Genomic DNA, 15101 nt, shown 5'->3' with positions numbered 1-15101 from the left:
TCTCTCCGGCCCCGCCCTGGCCCCTCTTAAAACATTTTAACTCTGGTAAAATATTTTTAAATTAGAAACGAGTTTATGGGCCCGGAGAGATAGCACAGCGGTGTTTGCCTTGCAAGCAGCCGATCCAGGACCAAAGGTGGTTGGTTCGAATCCCGGTGTCCCATATGGTCCCCTGTGCCTGCCAGGAGCTATTTCTGAGCAGACAGCCAGGAGTAACCCCTGAGCACTGCCGGGTGTGGCCCAAAAACCAAAAACCAAAAAAAAAAAAAAAAAAGAAACAAGAGTTTAAGACATCTTAAATACTTTCCTCATTTTATTTTTACTGTGCTTTTTTTTAGACCTTGTCCCAAAGTATGCAGCAAGTAACTTATGCTAGGAATCTATTTATAAACCAGCTGAAGTTTATTTCAACAATTCAAGGAGACACAAGTAATCCAAGAAAGCACAAACACAGCACTCACATCTATGCTTACTTCATTTTCTTCCCTTTAAAACTTTAGATGAACTGAAATCTTAATAATTAGTAATGAACTTAGGTAAAAAGAATACTATGCTTGCTCAATACATTAGTTGTGAAAATGCCTAGGAGTGCAAATGGGGTATAAGCAACACAAATAATAAAACCACAAAATGTGAGCTTCATTAATAGAGCAAGACAAAAAACAAAGGAAAGAGTCCCAGTACAAAGGACACTGCTAAAGCAAGCTTTACTGGCAGATTTCTAAATAACTGGGCATTTCTGTTCCATTCATTCATTTCTTAATGAACATGTGAGGTAGATCCAGCTCCATCAAAGGACAGAGATTTCTGCTGGGGGTAGTCGGTGATAACACTGCCCTCTATCTCTCCCCCAGAAACCCAAAAGCAAGATTCTCTATGCCAGGCCCAGTCCCACCAAAGCTGTTGAGAGCTGGAACAACGAAGAGGGAGGCGAGTTGGGAACAGCTTCCAGAAAACACAAACCTCTTCAAAACAGAGCCATGACAATAGGTCAGCAGGAAGGGCATTTGTTTTATAGCACCCCAAATGGTCCGTAGGTCCCACCAGGAGTGATCTTTAGGTACAGAGTCAGGAGTAAGCCCTGTGCATCACTGGGTATGCCCCCAAAACAAAAACCCACAACAAAACCAGAAACACAGACCACTATCACTCAGACCTGACCCTAACCAACTCAAAGTAGACATCAAAATAGATGTGAAGATAGAGAAAGAAAAAAAAAATCATGGGCTGGAGCAATAGCACAGCAATAGGGCGTGCAGCTGACCTGGACCGATGACCTGAGTTGATTCCAGGCATCCCATATGGTCCCCCTGAGACTGGTAGGGGTGATTTCTGAACGTAGAGCCAGGAGTAACCCCTGAGCACTGGCAGGTGTGGCCCAAATAAACAAAAAAGAAAAAAAAAAACCACAAATACTTGATAATAGCCAAATTTTATAAAATGATTATTTCAGATATCCAAACGTAACTCCAAAAATGTTTTGGGCTATGGAGTGGAACACGGTCTTCTAAAAAGCTCATTTACCTTTGGGATTTTTGCTCCTAAGTCTTGATACTGCTTTGGGTTTTTCAAGAAATTCACAAATTCCATTATCTCGAGCTTGGCCTCCTCACAGCCAGCCACATCTTTGAACTTCACATCTATCTCGTCTTTCAAGACCTTGGCAGTAGTTTCTCCAACGCTGAAGAGTCCCCCCATGCCCCGGCCTGTTCGCCCAATACCAGCAGGTCCTCTCCGGATGGTGTAGAGTAAGAAAGCAATGATGAGAACCGTGGGCAACATGCTCAGGAGAAATGAACTAAAGGGAATGAACCACACACAACATGAACATGTTTTGAAAATGGACAGCTACTTTAGTTCAAAATGCAAAATAAGTCTTAGAATAACTGCTTAGAACATGCATGCACATTTTCTTCTTTAAAGAAGCCTCTCAATAATTTAATATCTTATCGAAGGCCAAAAGAGCATCTTTGCATGTGTCACTGAAAGAAAAACCTATTCTTAGCATGTCAATATCAACTGACAGCTGATAGTCATCAATATTGTCAACAGTAACCTCTATTTGTGCATAGAATAGAATCAGGATTCACTACTCACTGTACCTGAGTTTCAGAGAAATCTCTTTCAGATTAAATTTTAACAAGATTCTGGTGTTAGCCTAGATGGAAAGTTCTTTCATTGGAATAGATCAGCTCACTCTGAAGAAATGTTTCCAAAGCTGGAGTGCAAAAGTTTCATACACAGGGGCTGGAGAGATAGTACATGGATTAAGGCGCTTGCCTAACATGTGGTCGACCCCTTTTGAATCACTAGCACCCTGAGAATCGACAAAGGAGTACCACTGGATGTGGTCCAAAAACAGACAAACAAGTAAATACACTTTAAGGGAAGAAGCAAGTCTACAGAGAGAAAAAATTTACTCAAAATCCTGAAAAACTGTGAAGTAGAAATAATAGTTAAAAGGAAATTGTTGATGGGGTCAGAATGATAATACAGTGGTAGGGCAGTTGACTTGCATGCAGCTGACCTAGGATGGACCCTGGCATCCTACATGGTCCCCCGAGTCTGCCAGGAGCAATTTCTGAGCACAGATCGAGGAGTATCCCTGAGCACTGCTGGGTGTGGTTCCCCCCCAAAAAAGGGGGAAATTGATGATGAAATCAGACTGAAAATAGTACAGTGAATGTTAATAAGCCAAACCACTGCTTAATCAAGGTAACTAGTACAGATGGTAAAAAAAAATAATAATAACCAGTCCTTAGTAAAAACTAGTAAATTACTGTTGGGGGAAAAAAATCGGTTTTTCCTCTAGCTCTCTAGGTTCTAGATTGAGATACCTCCTACAATTGGAAAAAAAATGAACGTATTATAGGTTTAAGAATTCTCAAGATGTGAAAAACAAAGAATCAGCCAAGGCAAGATGGTTTTATGCCTTTGCGAAACTTTTTCTTTGGTGCTAAAGATTAAACCCAGATTAAACTACATACAAGGCAAGCACTACCACTAAGCTATCCTTCAGCCTAGTTCTAGATCTATTTCACAAGAATAATTCATAAGTCAAAGAGGTTTGAGCATGGACGAAGTTTGCATAGTTAGCCTTTCAGATGGCACCCCTATCTTCAGTGATAGGAACATCTGCTACCCCTCACCCCAGGGTGGCACCTATCACTTAGGAACTTATTTTCAGACAGAGAAGATGTTGTGTCATTTATGTCCATATGTCTGCTCCTTGAGTAACTAATTCATGTTTTGATGCTAAAAATCCTGATTGAGGGTAACCTTCCCTGAACCCTAACGTGGTCTTAAAACAACAAATAAGCAAAAACTACCCTGAGGCTAAATCAACAGTATCGCAGATAGGGTGTTTGCCTATGCTGGGTTAGATTCCCAGCATCCCATATGGTCCCTCAAGCCCACCAGCAGTGACTGCTGAGCACAGAGACAGGCGTGATCCCCAAACAAGGAGGTGTAGCCCCAAAAGAAAACAAAAACAAAAACAAACCCTGGCTAGCCAAACTGAGAGGCCAGCTTGAGACTATGAGGTGCGGCCTGCCTGACGGAACACAGAGAACAAGCTGTGTGCAAGGCACAGTCTTCATCACGTTTGTGTTCTCACAACTTCTTACCCATCACTTTCAGCGATGTAGACAACAGGAACCCGGTTCTCCCCTTCAATGCCCAATTCCTGCTGCAAAGTTTCCAGATTTCGCTCAAAGGTGTCCACGCTGCCAATATTAAACCAGACATATTGCTATCAAAACAAAAACAAAATATTCTAAGAATGAAAAAGAAACACAGGATTTGCTAGTTCAAGAAGTTTCAGAAATAAGTTTAAAATAAATTACAGTAAGAGACTGTTCTTAGTGATAACAGTGATATGAAATTTCACTCAACAAAATTTGCATTATTTGGTGAGTAAGCATTTCTTTAGGAACATATCTCATTGATTATACCAACTCAAAAGAATGAAATACCTACTTGAAAAGCTAATCCTTCTAATAAATGTGGCTTTTCTGCTTCTCCATATCCCAGATTAATTTTTCAGTATATTCCCAAACTACAAGGAAATGCTGGGGATCCCCTAAATCTTTGTTTTTTTTTTTTTTTCTTTTTGGTTTTTAGGCCACACCCAGTGACGCTCGGGTTACTCCTGGCTTTGCGCTCAGAAATTGCTCCTGGCTTAGGGGATCATATGGGATGCCGGGGAATCAAACTGTGGTCCGTCCTATCCCATATTTCTTGGATATGAGTTTTCAGATGTGGCACAAAAACCCTTTAACAAAACAAATAATCAAAAACATAAAGCTGGGGCTGGAGAGATAGTATGGAGGTAAGATGTTTGCCTTGCAAGCAGAAGGACAGTGGTTCAAGTCCCAGCATCCCATATGGTCCTCTGAGCCTGCCAGGAGCGATTTCTGAGCGCAGAGCCAGGAGTAGCCCCTGAACGCTGCTGAGTGGTGACCCCCCAACCCTCCCAAAAAACATAAAGCTAGGGGCTGGAGAGATAGCATGGAGGTAGGGCATTTGCCTTGCATGCAGAAGGACGGTTGTTCAAATCCCAGCATCCCATATGGTCCTTTGAGCCTGCCATGAGAGATTTCTGAGCGTAGAACCAGGAGTAACCCTTGAGTGCTGCAGGGTGTGACCCAATACCAAAAAAAAAAAAAACCAAAAAACCATAAAGCTATAATGAACTGGTTCAAAGTTCAACATGTAACTGCTCAGGCATACCTATATAGGAAAATACTATCTCCTCAAATGTAGAATGACGCCCTCACAGGAAGGAATTTAGAGAATGGGGAAAGCAAAAGAATTTTCCTAAGACTGAAATAGGCCCCTTTGACTCTTATGATATATTTCCTGATTTCATCAGACAAGAAAAGAAATTGGTCATCATGATTTCTGATTTTTCCCTCGCTGCTCCCATGGTTAAAGAAATCATCCTGAGAGAGGATGAGCCTGGGAAAGAGAAATGGCCCTGGGAGAGCAGGGAAGATTGCAGAGCAGCCCAAGGTCAGGTACAACAAAGGCTGGAGTCACCAGAGACCTCAACAGCTGCACAATTTCCTGGGGATGCTGAAACAGGGCTCTGACCAATTAGACAAGGGGGAAAAAAAAAGGGCATTATTTTCAAAATAGAAAAAAAGAAGGGCCCGGAGAGATAGCACAGCGGTGCTTGCCTTGCAAGCAGCCGATCCAGAACCTAAGGTGGTTGGTTCGAATCCCGGTGTCCCATATGGTCCCCCGTGCCTGCCAGGAGCTATTTCTGAGCAGACTGCCAGGAGTAACCCCTGAGCACCGCCGGGTGTGGCCCAAAAACCAAAAAAAAAAAAAAAAAAAAAAAGGAAATAATCTGTCACATAGGTGGAGAGAGAGGAAGCCAGTATGGCCCTTAAACTATGGAGAAAAGTCACCTCAAGACAAAAGCAATTCAGATCTGAATATTTTTCTGAACAAATTACTACTCTGTAGATTTGAAAACTACAGATTATATACTCAAACAACAACTGAAAACTGGAATTTCACTCCACTCAAAAATGTATAAACAAGTAAGATCACCAAACCAGTATAAAAACCACCAACAGGATCCTTGGAAGACAAATATATATATACTAATCACCTCCTTGCCTGTATCAGAGCAGAATTCATTTACCATTATGGAGACCTACTGCTATAAATAACTGTGCAGTTTCCAGCAGAAAAAGCCCTGTACAATAAATGCAACAGACATAACTCACAAAATTACTTACCCCATCCACAGGGGTTTTTCCTGGAGTGAAAGTCACACGAACAAAACGCTTATTGACAACTTCCAGTCTGTCCACCTGAGATTTTGAAGTGAAACAGTCAATCGTCAATTTACAGAAGAGACTTGAACTGTTCTGTAAACTCATTTAAAATACACGATTGCCCAGACACATAAAGAACTCCAAGGCACATGAGGCTATTCTAGGTGGGCTGCACCCTCCCCAACTACTTTAAAAAATAAGACATGGGGGGCCAGAGAGCTAGCACAGCGGTAAGGTGTGTTTGTCTTGCACGCAGCCGACCCAGGATGGACGGTGGTTCAAATCTCGGCATCCCATATGGTCCCCTGTGCCTGCCAGGAGTAATTACTGAGTGCAGAGCCAAGAGTAACCCAAGTGCCACTGGGTGTGATCCCAAAAATAAATTTAAAAAAATAGCCCAAAGTTAAATCTGGTCTTTGTTAACATAGGATACTTCTTGCCTTACACTGTAGTCTCTTGTGCTCAAGTATTGTTTTAAGGATTGTTTTAAATAAATATAAATAAAAGCTGAATTTCAAGTAAAAAAAAAAAAATAGAAACCAAATAATAAAAAGAAAACATGGCCAAGTAAAAACCAAATAAAACAAACAAACAAACAAACAAATAGAAGAAAAAAGAAAAAGAAAAAATGGGGCCAAAGTAATAATAAGTAGGTAAGGTGTTTGCTTTGAATGTGGCCAACCTGGCTTTGATTTCTGGCACTCCAAAAGATCCCCCAAGCCTGCCAGGAGTGGTCCCTGAGCACAAAGGTAGGAATAAGAGTATCATGGGTAGGCCCCCACCCCCAAAATCCAATATGAAAATTGTGACCTAATGATGAACAAGCCTGATTTGTTAACTGTGTGCCACCTTACTTTACTGATAAAATCTATTGAAGTTGACCTTTGAACCACTGCAGCTACCAATCCAATAAAATACTTACTACTCCTTTGGAAAGATAGTTATTGACAAAGTCCTTCCATGTGATTTCTCTCCCTGAGCTCCTGAACAGGAAGTAAAACATGACTCCACCCCAAAAGAGAGCAGTCCAGAGAAAGTACATCCTGAATTCTTTGTCATCCCATGGAAAGTCACCCTGGGAAAAGGAGAGAGTTTCAATGAAGAATGAAATGTCACATTACAGCCCTATGCTATAGTGGATACAAATCCATCCCAACACCATTAACTCCTCCCCCACTGTCCCTGGGACCACCTCAGAGCCTCAAAATACAGTTGGGGATCGAACCTTCTGAAACCTGGACCACCAATGAGAATCATCTTTCTTGCCACCTCGTTTTCCACCACCCCCAGCTCCTCCAGAAGGGCGTGAAGTACCGGATGGCTTTGATTCTGTTCATAAGCAAAAAAGATACAGCAACATGGCAGGATTTTATATCTCTCAACAAGGTTTTCATTAATGTACTGTAATAAAGACTCACTGCAAAATAAATTATTAGTAGCTGATGAGCAAATAAAAGTATTAACATTCAAGGAGGCATGTCATTGTTTTTCATATATATTTAATGAAATCTTTACAACAATCTAATAAGTGTACTAGTATTGCCCTATTTTATATTGAAATGCAGATACTATAGTTTAACTTGTTGAATAACTTGTTAAATGATAACTTATAGGCTTCTCTGATTTAAAAAAAGATAAGGGAATTCCTGAGTTTGGGCCTCAAGGTAAATAGTTAAGCAACACTCCTTTGTCCCACATCTATCAAGCAATAGCAAAGTGGGTAGGGCATTTGCCGTGCATACAGCTGATCCAGGTTTGATCCTGGGCATCCCAGATGGTCCCCCAGTCTGCCAGGAGTAATTTCTAAACAGAGCGAGGAGTAACCCGAGTGCCACCAGATAGGGCCTAAACCCTTCAACACTACCAAAAAAGAAATGAACGCCATTAGGAATCTTGGAGGTAGCTGGAATGATAGTACAGCAGCAGGTAGGGTGCATGCCTAGCACACAGGCTGGGCTCAATCCCCAGCATCCCACATAATCCCCAGATGATTCCCAGCTCAGCTGGGAACAATTCCTGAGTGCAAAGCAATACCCTAGAGCATTGCAGGGTGTGGCCCAAAGCCCACCCAACCCTTGACCCTGAATAAACATACAAAATATGCCCCCACTCCCCCAGCATGCCAGGAGCGATTTGAGTGCGGAGCCAAGAGTAACCAGAGCACCGCCAGGTATATTGCCTCAAATCCAAAAAAGCAAAACAACCAAAAAAAAAAAAAAGAAAAAACACTTTTCAAGCTAGTCTTCCTCCAAGGAAGTGGTGGGAAACCTTTAAAAATAAATAGAAATAAATAGAAGTATAGTATAGTGGGTAGGGAATGTGCCTTGCACACGGCCAACCCAGGTTCGATTTCTGGCATCCCATATGGTCTCCTTGAGCACCTGACAGGAGTAAATCCTGAGTAGAGCCACAAATAACTCAGATCTCTGGATTTGGCCCCAAAGACAAACAAGTAAACAAAAAAAGAATATCTAGGGGCCGGGAAGGTGGCGCTAGAGGTAAGGTGTCTGCCTTGCAAGCGCTAGCGTAGGACGGACCGCGGTTCGATCCCCCGGTGTCCCATATGGTCCCCCAAGCCAGGGGCGATTTCTGAGCGCATAGCCAGGAGTAACCCCTGAGCGTCAAATGGGTGTGGCCCAAAAAAAAAAAAAAAAAAAAAGATTAAAAAAAAAAAAGAATATCTTAAGGCCAGAGCAATAGTACAGCTGGCAGGGGGCTTGCCTTCCATGTGACTGGCATCCAATATAATCCTCCAGCTGCCGGGAGTAATTCCTGAAAGCAGAGCTAGGAGTCACTGGGTGTAGCCCCCACCCCAAAAAAACTTTTATATGAAGACCAAGAGGGAAGGAGCTTGCCTTGTCTGCGGCCAATCCAAGTTTAACCCTCAATTAATCACTGGCACCACTTGAGGCCCCTCAAGCACAATCTGGGATAACTCCTCAGCACAGAGCCATCAAGGGTGATTCCAAACTCCCCCAAAAGGACATGATTTTGGTAATTGATTGAAATAGAAAACCTTATCCTGTGGAGTTACCAATATTCATGGGGGGGGGGCACAAAGAAACAGATACAAATGTCACCCTGAAGAACTGCAAAGTTGAAACATCATCCTAATCTGCCCCCACCCAAGACTGAAAGACCAGGGCCACTCCCTTAGCAACACCTGGAAGCTACATTCCAGTGTCAATCAGTCTACTCTAGCCCTTCTCCCTGGCCTGGCCTTTCCAGGAGAATATATTATCTCTCCAGCTAGATACTATTCAGTTATAACAAGGGCTGAGGATGGAGTGAGTACAGCAAGGAGGGCAATTATCCCATATGATCAGGAGTAATACCTGAGCACAGAACCAGGAGCAACCCTTGAATAGTGCTGGTGTGGTCCCAAAATAAAGAAAACAAAAAGTGCATTATATTTTCTCTATACGTCCCTTAAAAAAAAAAAAATACAGGGCCACAGAGATAGTTCAGAAAGCAGTAGGGCATTTGCCCTGCAAGCATCAGATCCAGGACAGATGGCGGTTCGAATCCTGGTATCTTATCCTGAGCCTGCCAGGATCGATTTCTGAGTGCAGAGCCAGGAGTAACTCCTGAGTGCTGCTGGGTGAGCCAAAAAAAAAAAAAAAAAAAGAATACCATATGAATACCAATTTGTGTAAGTACGACGTTAAGTGTTATAACACTTGTGGGAGGGGGAACAACACAGAAGAATGATGCCCACACAGAGTCCTCTCTCCCAGTCATTCTGTTCTAAGAAACCCTCTCTGAATCCCAAAGATAGGACCTGAGGAAAAACACTGAACTATATCATAATGTTTCACTGCCCCCCATCATCATGGTTGGTTGGAAGCGCTTTAGAATGGGTTAAGTGAGATGTGTCAACTGCTTTAATTTTATCAGTTATATCTCTATAATGACCTTAATTCAATTTGGAAAATGAGAGAAAAATAGCAAAAAAAAAAAAAAAAAAAAAAAGAAATAAAACAAGACCTGAAGTCTCAAGAAACATGGGGCTAGAGCACTAGTACAGCGATAGGACTCTTGCCTTGCAGGCGGCCATCTAAGGTGCAATCCCTGGCATTCCAAATGGCCCAAGCACTACCGGAATAACCTCTGAGCATCCCATATAGTCCTGCAAGCATTGACAGGAGTGATACCTCAGCAGAGCAAGCTAGTCAGCCCTGAACACCACCAGGTGTGACCCAAAACAAAACAAAACAAAACAAAGCTGTAACCTTCATTTTCAGAACTTCAGAACTGACTGTATACTTTATGCAGTGAAAGCCCATCAACAGTTATTAGGGGAAAATTATAAATTCATACATAATTTCTTAAAAGGTACCTTTTTTTTCTCCTGTAACTTCTTTAGCTTCACTAGGCTTTTTTCCATTTTTTCCATTAGGAAAATATTTTTCAAACCCTATTTAGAAAAAAAGAAAGCATGCCCTTAAGTTAAAATTCCTAAGAATCTGGTACTAGAGAGATAGTACAGTGGGCAGGGCACTTGCCTTGTATGTGAGCAAACAAGGTACAATCCCTAGAACCTTATGCTCCCCTAAGCCCCATCAGAAATGATCACTGAGCAGAGCAAGGAGCAAGTTCTGAGAATCACTGGGTATGAAGCCAAACCCCCAAAATTCAGTAAATAAAACTCATCAGGATTCATGTAAATAAATTAAGTAAATAAAACACATCAGGTTGTGTTCTTGATCTTGAAATAATTGATATAAGAGATGATAGTGTCTAAGGAAACTGCCTTGCATGCGACTGGCTTAGCACCCCAAATGGTTTCAGGACTCCCGCCAAGAGATCCCTGACCAAAACAAGAAGGGGGCCAGAGTGATAGCACAGCAGGAAGGGCACTTGCTTTGTACATGGCCAACCCAGACCTGATCCCTGGCATTCTATATGGTCCTCCAAGCACTCCCAGAAATAATTCCTGAGTGCAGAGCCAGGAATAACTCCTAAGCATTGTTTACTGACTATAGCCAGTCCCCTGCCTCCCCCAAATAACAAGAAGCCCTGATCACCACTCTGTGTGCCCCACCCAAAAACCAAAACAAAGTAGATATAAAATATAAGCTAAGTTTACTATTTCTTATATAGAATTAAGTCAAAGTCCAAATACACAGTTCACAAACCTGAACAGTTAAAGAGAAAGTTTCATTTCTCACCAATTTTATGGCCTATAAAGTGTTTTATCCGTAGGTGACAAATTTTTCTGATCAGACTCTGCTGGAGCCAGAGTCCATGAATTGTAGGAGACAGAAATTAAGATACTGCCTGAACAACCACCCACCACTTTGGTTCTCACTGTAACTACCTGCTGAGGGAAGATCTCTTCTATTAAGAATGTACATCAGACTTTCTGAAAGGTTTACCTTTTGGAGGTCGAGAACAGAATCTTCGATAAACAGCAATTACATCTGTCAAAAAAGAGTTTCTGCTGGCTGTTGCCTGAGTCGTAGCATATCGGTAAAGCTGCAGCATGATAAAAGCAAGAAAATTATATTAAGGTAGCTCTAACTTTTTTGGTTTAATTTTGGGTCACTCCCGGTTGTCCTCAAGGCTAACTCCAAGCTCTGTGCTCAGGGATCATTTCTTGCTCAAGGAACTATGCAAAATGCCTGGGGTTGAGCCAGGTGCAAGGCAAATCCCCTACCCACTGTACTATCTCAGACAACAAAATAAAGAATTTTAAAGAGAAGCTCTATGTCCTAATATCGCACTGTGAATAAATGTTTCTTCCTTCAGAATGACCACTTCATGGGATAACTAGAATCAAGAGAAAGTTTGATCCAAGGGCAAAAACAATTCAAATTATGCACAATGAAGACTTGCAAAGAGCCCTGAGTACTGCTGGTTACACACCTCCCCACCACACCCCCTGATAATCGTAGGCTAGTTACAATTCTGCTAAACACTCATTTTGGCATTGTTTAGTTTCTAACAGAAAAACCTGTTATTTCCTGCTGACTCATTTATAGCTTTTTAATATTGCAAGATCATTTACCTGAAATCACAAAAGATGCTGCCTGCAAATATAATAATAAAATTATCTTAGTTCAAAGGTATGAAAATTAGAATTCAAAAGAACAGCAAGTAGGGTGCTTGCTTACACAAGGATGACCAGGGTTTGATTCCTGATGACCCATCTGGTCCCTTAAGTCCCCAAAACCTAAAGATGTATACAGTGTATCTAGCTCTGATTTTATTTTTCAATTAGGCATTTTGAGGTCTCTAATTGCTAGCAGTAGCAGCACCTAAAGAAAATCTGTGGCATCGGATTTCACCCAGATCTTAAGAACAGGACCAAGGAATGTATGCCATAGATCTGCAACTTAATCGCAAGGGACTGACTTCCTTAGACCTTAGCACTGATGAGTCACAGTGACTTTGAGAGAATTCAAGTGGCAGGTTCCTAATTGAACAGGTTAAGTCACCAGGGGGCAAAAGGAGAAAAACTAGATTAGAGCAAGGCAAAAATCAAGAATGGATGCAAAGAAACTAATCAAAGGGGTCGGGGCCCTGGAGTGATAGCACAGCAGTAGGGTGTTGCCTTGCATGCAGCTGACCCAGGATGGACCCAGGTTTGATCCCCCGCATCCCATATGGTCCCTCTGCCAGGAGCGATTCTAAGCGCAGAGTCAGTAGTAACAAACAGGGGCCGGAGAGATAGCATGGATGTGGGGCGTTTGCCTTTTATGCAGAAGGACGGTGGCTCGAATCCCTGCATCCCATATGTTCCCTTGTGCCTGTCAGGGGCTATTTCTGAGCCTAGAGCCAGGAGTAACCCCTGAGCGCTGCCGGGTGTGACCCAAAAACAAAACAAAACAAAAAACAAACAAGAAACTAAGCAAAGGGGGGCTTAGTGTAAGATAAAATGGAAATAAAAAAGAGGAAGAGGAGCCATAGTGATAGTACAGTGACCTGGAGTTTGCTTGCACTCAGCTGACTTGGGTTTGACTTCCCAGCACCCCATAAAGTCCCCTGAGCACTGCCAGGAGTAATTCCTAAATGCAGAGCCAGGAGTAAACCTGGGCACACTGACTGTGCCCCTCCCCACCAAAAAAAGGGAAGATAAAAGGGTAGATAAGATTAGATAGTACAGTAGTCAGGGCTCTTGCCTTGCACATGGCCAACCAGGATTCAATCCATGCATGCCACATGGCCCTAAGCCCATGAGCCCTAGACCCCTGAGCAGTCAGGAATAACCCAAGCACTCAAGGTGTGTTCACATACACAGCCAATCCCACAACAAAGGAAAGAAACATAGTCCAAGACTGGTGAAGCTTTCCAAGGGGAAAATCTCCAATCTCATTCTTGGGGGCAGGTGGCAGAAGAATGTTGCAGTGGTCCTCAAACTATGGCCCGCGGGCCACATGTTGTATTTGTATGTTTTGTTTCTTCATTGCAAAATAAGATATATGCAGTGTGCATAAGAATTCGTTCATAAGTTTTGTTTTTACTAGTCAGACCCTCCAGTGGTCTGAGGGACAGTGAACTGTCCCCTGTTTAAAAAGTTTGAGGACCCCTGGAGGGTTTGCTTAGCACCCCCATGTTCCTGCCAGCATCAGTATGGGCAACCCTGGAAATCCCAGCAGGGGTCTGAGCAGCTCTGCATCTTCTGGTCCTTGCAGCTTGGCCAAGGGGCCCCCCAAAGCAGGTTTCCCATGCACAGCGCGGTGCTCCCCAAATTGTGACTGCTGACACTGTTATTCCTCTTTTTCATGGGGAAAAGCTGCCTTTTTTGTTCTTTTTATTTTTCTTCTCTTGGAGTTTCTTCAAGACAAACAGGCTAATAATTAGTGACCAGAGCAGATCCCTGCGCCTGATGCCTGAACTTCCAATCATCCTACTAACTGCGACCCAGTGGCGATAAACTGGATTGGGTAAATTAGTTGCAAGGCTGGAGTCTAAAGAACTGACTTGTAACAAGAAACTGAGTGATGGGCCAGCTGAGGCAAGAACGATACTCTCTAGCAAGTAGAGCGCTTGCCTTGCACGAGGCTGACCCAAATTCGATCCGTGGTGGTTTTGATCACCCCAATCTCAGTCCCGCTCAGAGTGATCCTTGAGCTCAGAGTAAATAAGTCCTGAACAGGGCCAGGTGTAAACCCAAAAGAAACCAAAGAAGAAACTGAGCTAGGGCCCTTGATTCTAGCAGACTCCAAGTCCACAGACACAGGGTCCAGAACCAGCCAGTCCTGGTCCATGCAGGTTGTTCCCAAGATAAAGGGCCTCAAGGGCTGGAGAGAGAGCATGGAGATCAGGCGTTTGCCTTGCATGCAGAAGGGCGGTGGTTCGAATTCTAGCATCCCATGTGGTCCTCCGAGCCTGCCAGGAGCGATTTCTGAGCGTAGAGCCAGGAGGAACCCCTGAGCGCTGCGGGGTGTGACCCAAAAATCAATCAATATATATACTTAACATATATATATATATATGTTTAAAAAAAGATAAAGGGGCTCGGGACACCACTGAAGGTCCCAGATCTGAGACCACTGGATCTTCTTCAGTGCGAATCCAGCCTGGCAGCCAGCAAGTGCCAGATACAGTGTAAGTCGGCCCCATTCGTGGCAAGGGGTTCAAAGCCGACCTGCTGATGCCACCAAGGTGAGCCTGAGACAGAGACAGACAGACAGACACCCCACGCGGCCCATTTCCCCACAGCACCCCAGGAACCCTCCACTGTCCGGTCTGGGATCGGAACTCGGCTGCAAAGACAGCCACGATCCTCCCGGGCCCACCTAAGTCCCTGGGGTTGGCTCTACCGGGACGCGCAGCCCGGTGCAACGCGTGCAACCCTGGGCGTGACCCGGGGCAGGCTGCGCGCGCACGCACGCGGACCCCGCGGCTTCGGGAGCCCGGGCGGGAGGCGAGGCGAGGCCCGGCGGTGACCTTGAGGCCCGGAAGCAGAGCGCGGGCAAGGGCAAGGGCGTCGGCGCCCGGAACTCACCGTGCGGAGGCAGGGCCGCCCTCGGAGTCCCGCGCCACGGCCGGGCACGAGCAGCGGGGGCAGGCCGCGGGGCCAGCAGCCGCCCCGGCCCCAGAGCAGCAGGCAGCGGTGCGCCATGGCCGCCAGCGCCGCCCACTCGGGCCGGCCAGGGAACTGCGCAGGCGCGGTGAGCGGCGAGCGCGCGACGACGGCACCTCGGCGCGGAGAAGGCGTGGGACACGCACGCGCACACAAACGAGACCGGCTAAGCACCGGAAGCGCGTGCGGCGCGCAGACCCCGCCCCAGCGCGCTGAGCTCAGCCGTAGGGCGGGGCAGGTCAATCCCGCTCCGCAGCGCCCCCTTCCGGCCAGGAGTTCAG

At 44.4% G+C, this 15101-nt stretch overlaps 1 protein-coding gene across 2 annotated transcripts in view; it reads right to left on the bottom strand.

Moving 5' to 3' along the window:
* Nucleotides 1–14868, bottom strand: part of AFG3L2 (AFG3 like matrix AAA peptidase subunit 2) — a 35549-nt gene extending 20681 nt beyond the window's left edge. Inside the window, exons 1-8 of one of the 2 annotated variants that reach the window (XM_049770031.1) lie at nucleotides 14743–14868; nucleotides 11168–11267; nucleotides 10129–10206; nucleotides 7015–7118; nucleotides 6712–6864; nucleotides 5751–5825; nucleotides 3627–3751; nucleotides 1525–1798 (exon numbers count right to left, since the gene is read on the bottom strand). In XM_049770031.1, coding sequence (XP_049625988.1) covers nucleotides 1525–1798; nucleotides 3627–3751; nucleotides 5751–5825; nucleotides 6712–6864; nucleotides 7015–7118; nucleotides 10129–10206; nucleotides 11168–11267; nucleotides 14743–14859 — 1026 coding nt within the window. In that variant the 5' untranslated portion in view covers nucleotides 14860–14868. The remainder of the gene's footprint in view (nucleotides 1–1524; nucleotides 1799–3626; nucleotides 3752–5750; nucleotides 5826–6711; nucleotides 6865–7014; nucleotides 7119–10128; nucleotides 10207–11167; nucleotides 11268–14742) is intronic. The other variant, XM_049770032.1, reaches the window with a different exon arrangement.
* Between the last annotated feature and the right edge of the window lie 233 nt (nucleotides 14869–15101).

The sequence above is a fragment of the Suncus etruscus genome, chromosome 3, assembly GCF_024139225.1.
Source record: "Suncus etruscus isolate mSunEtr1 chromosome 3, mSunEtr1.pri.cur, whole genome shotgun sequence".
Classification (NCBI taxonomy): Eukaryota; Metazoa; Chordata; class Mammalia; order Eulipotyphla; family Soricidae; genus Suncus; species Suncus etruscus.
The sequence above is the reverse complement of the archived record's forward strand: the minus strand, read 5'-3'. Positions and strand labels throughout refer to the sequence as shown.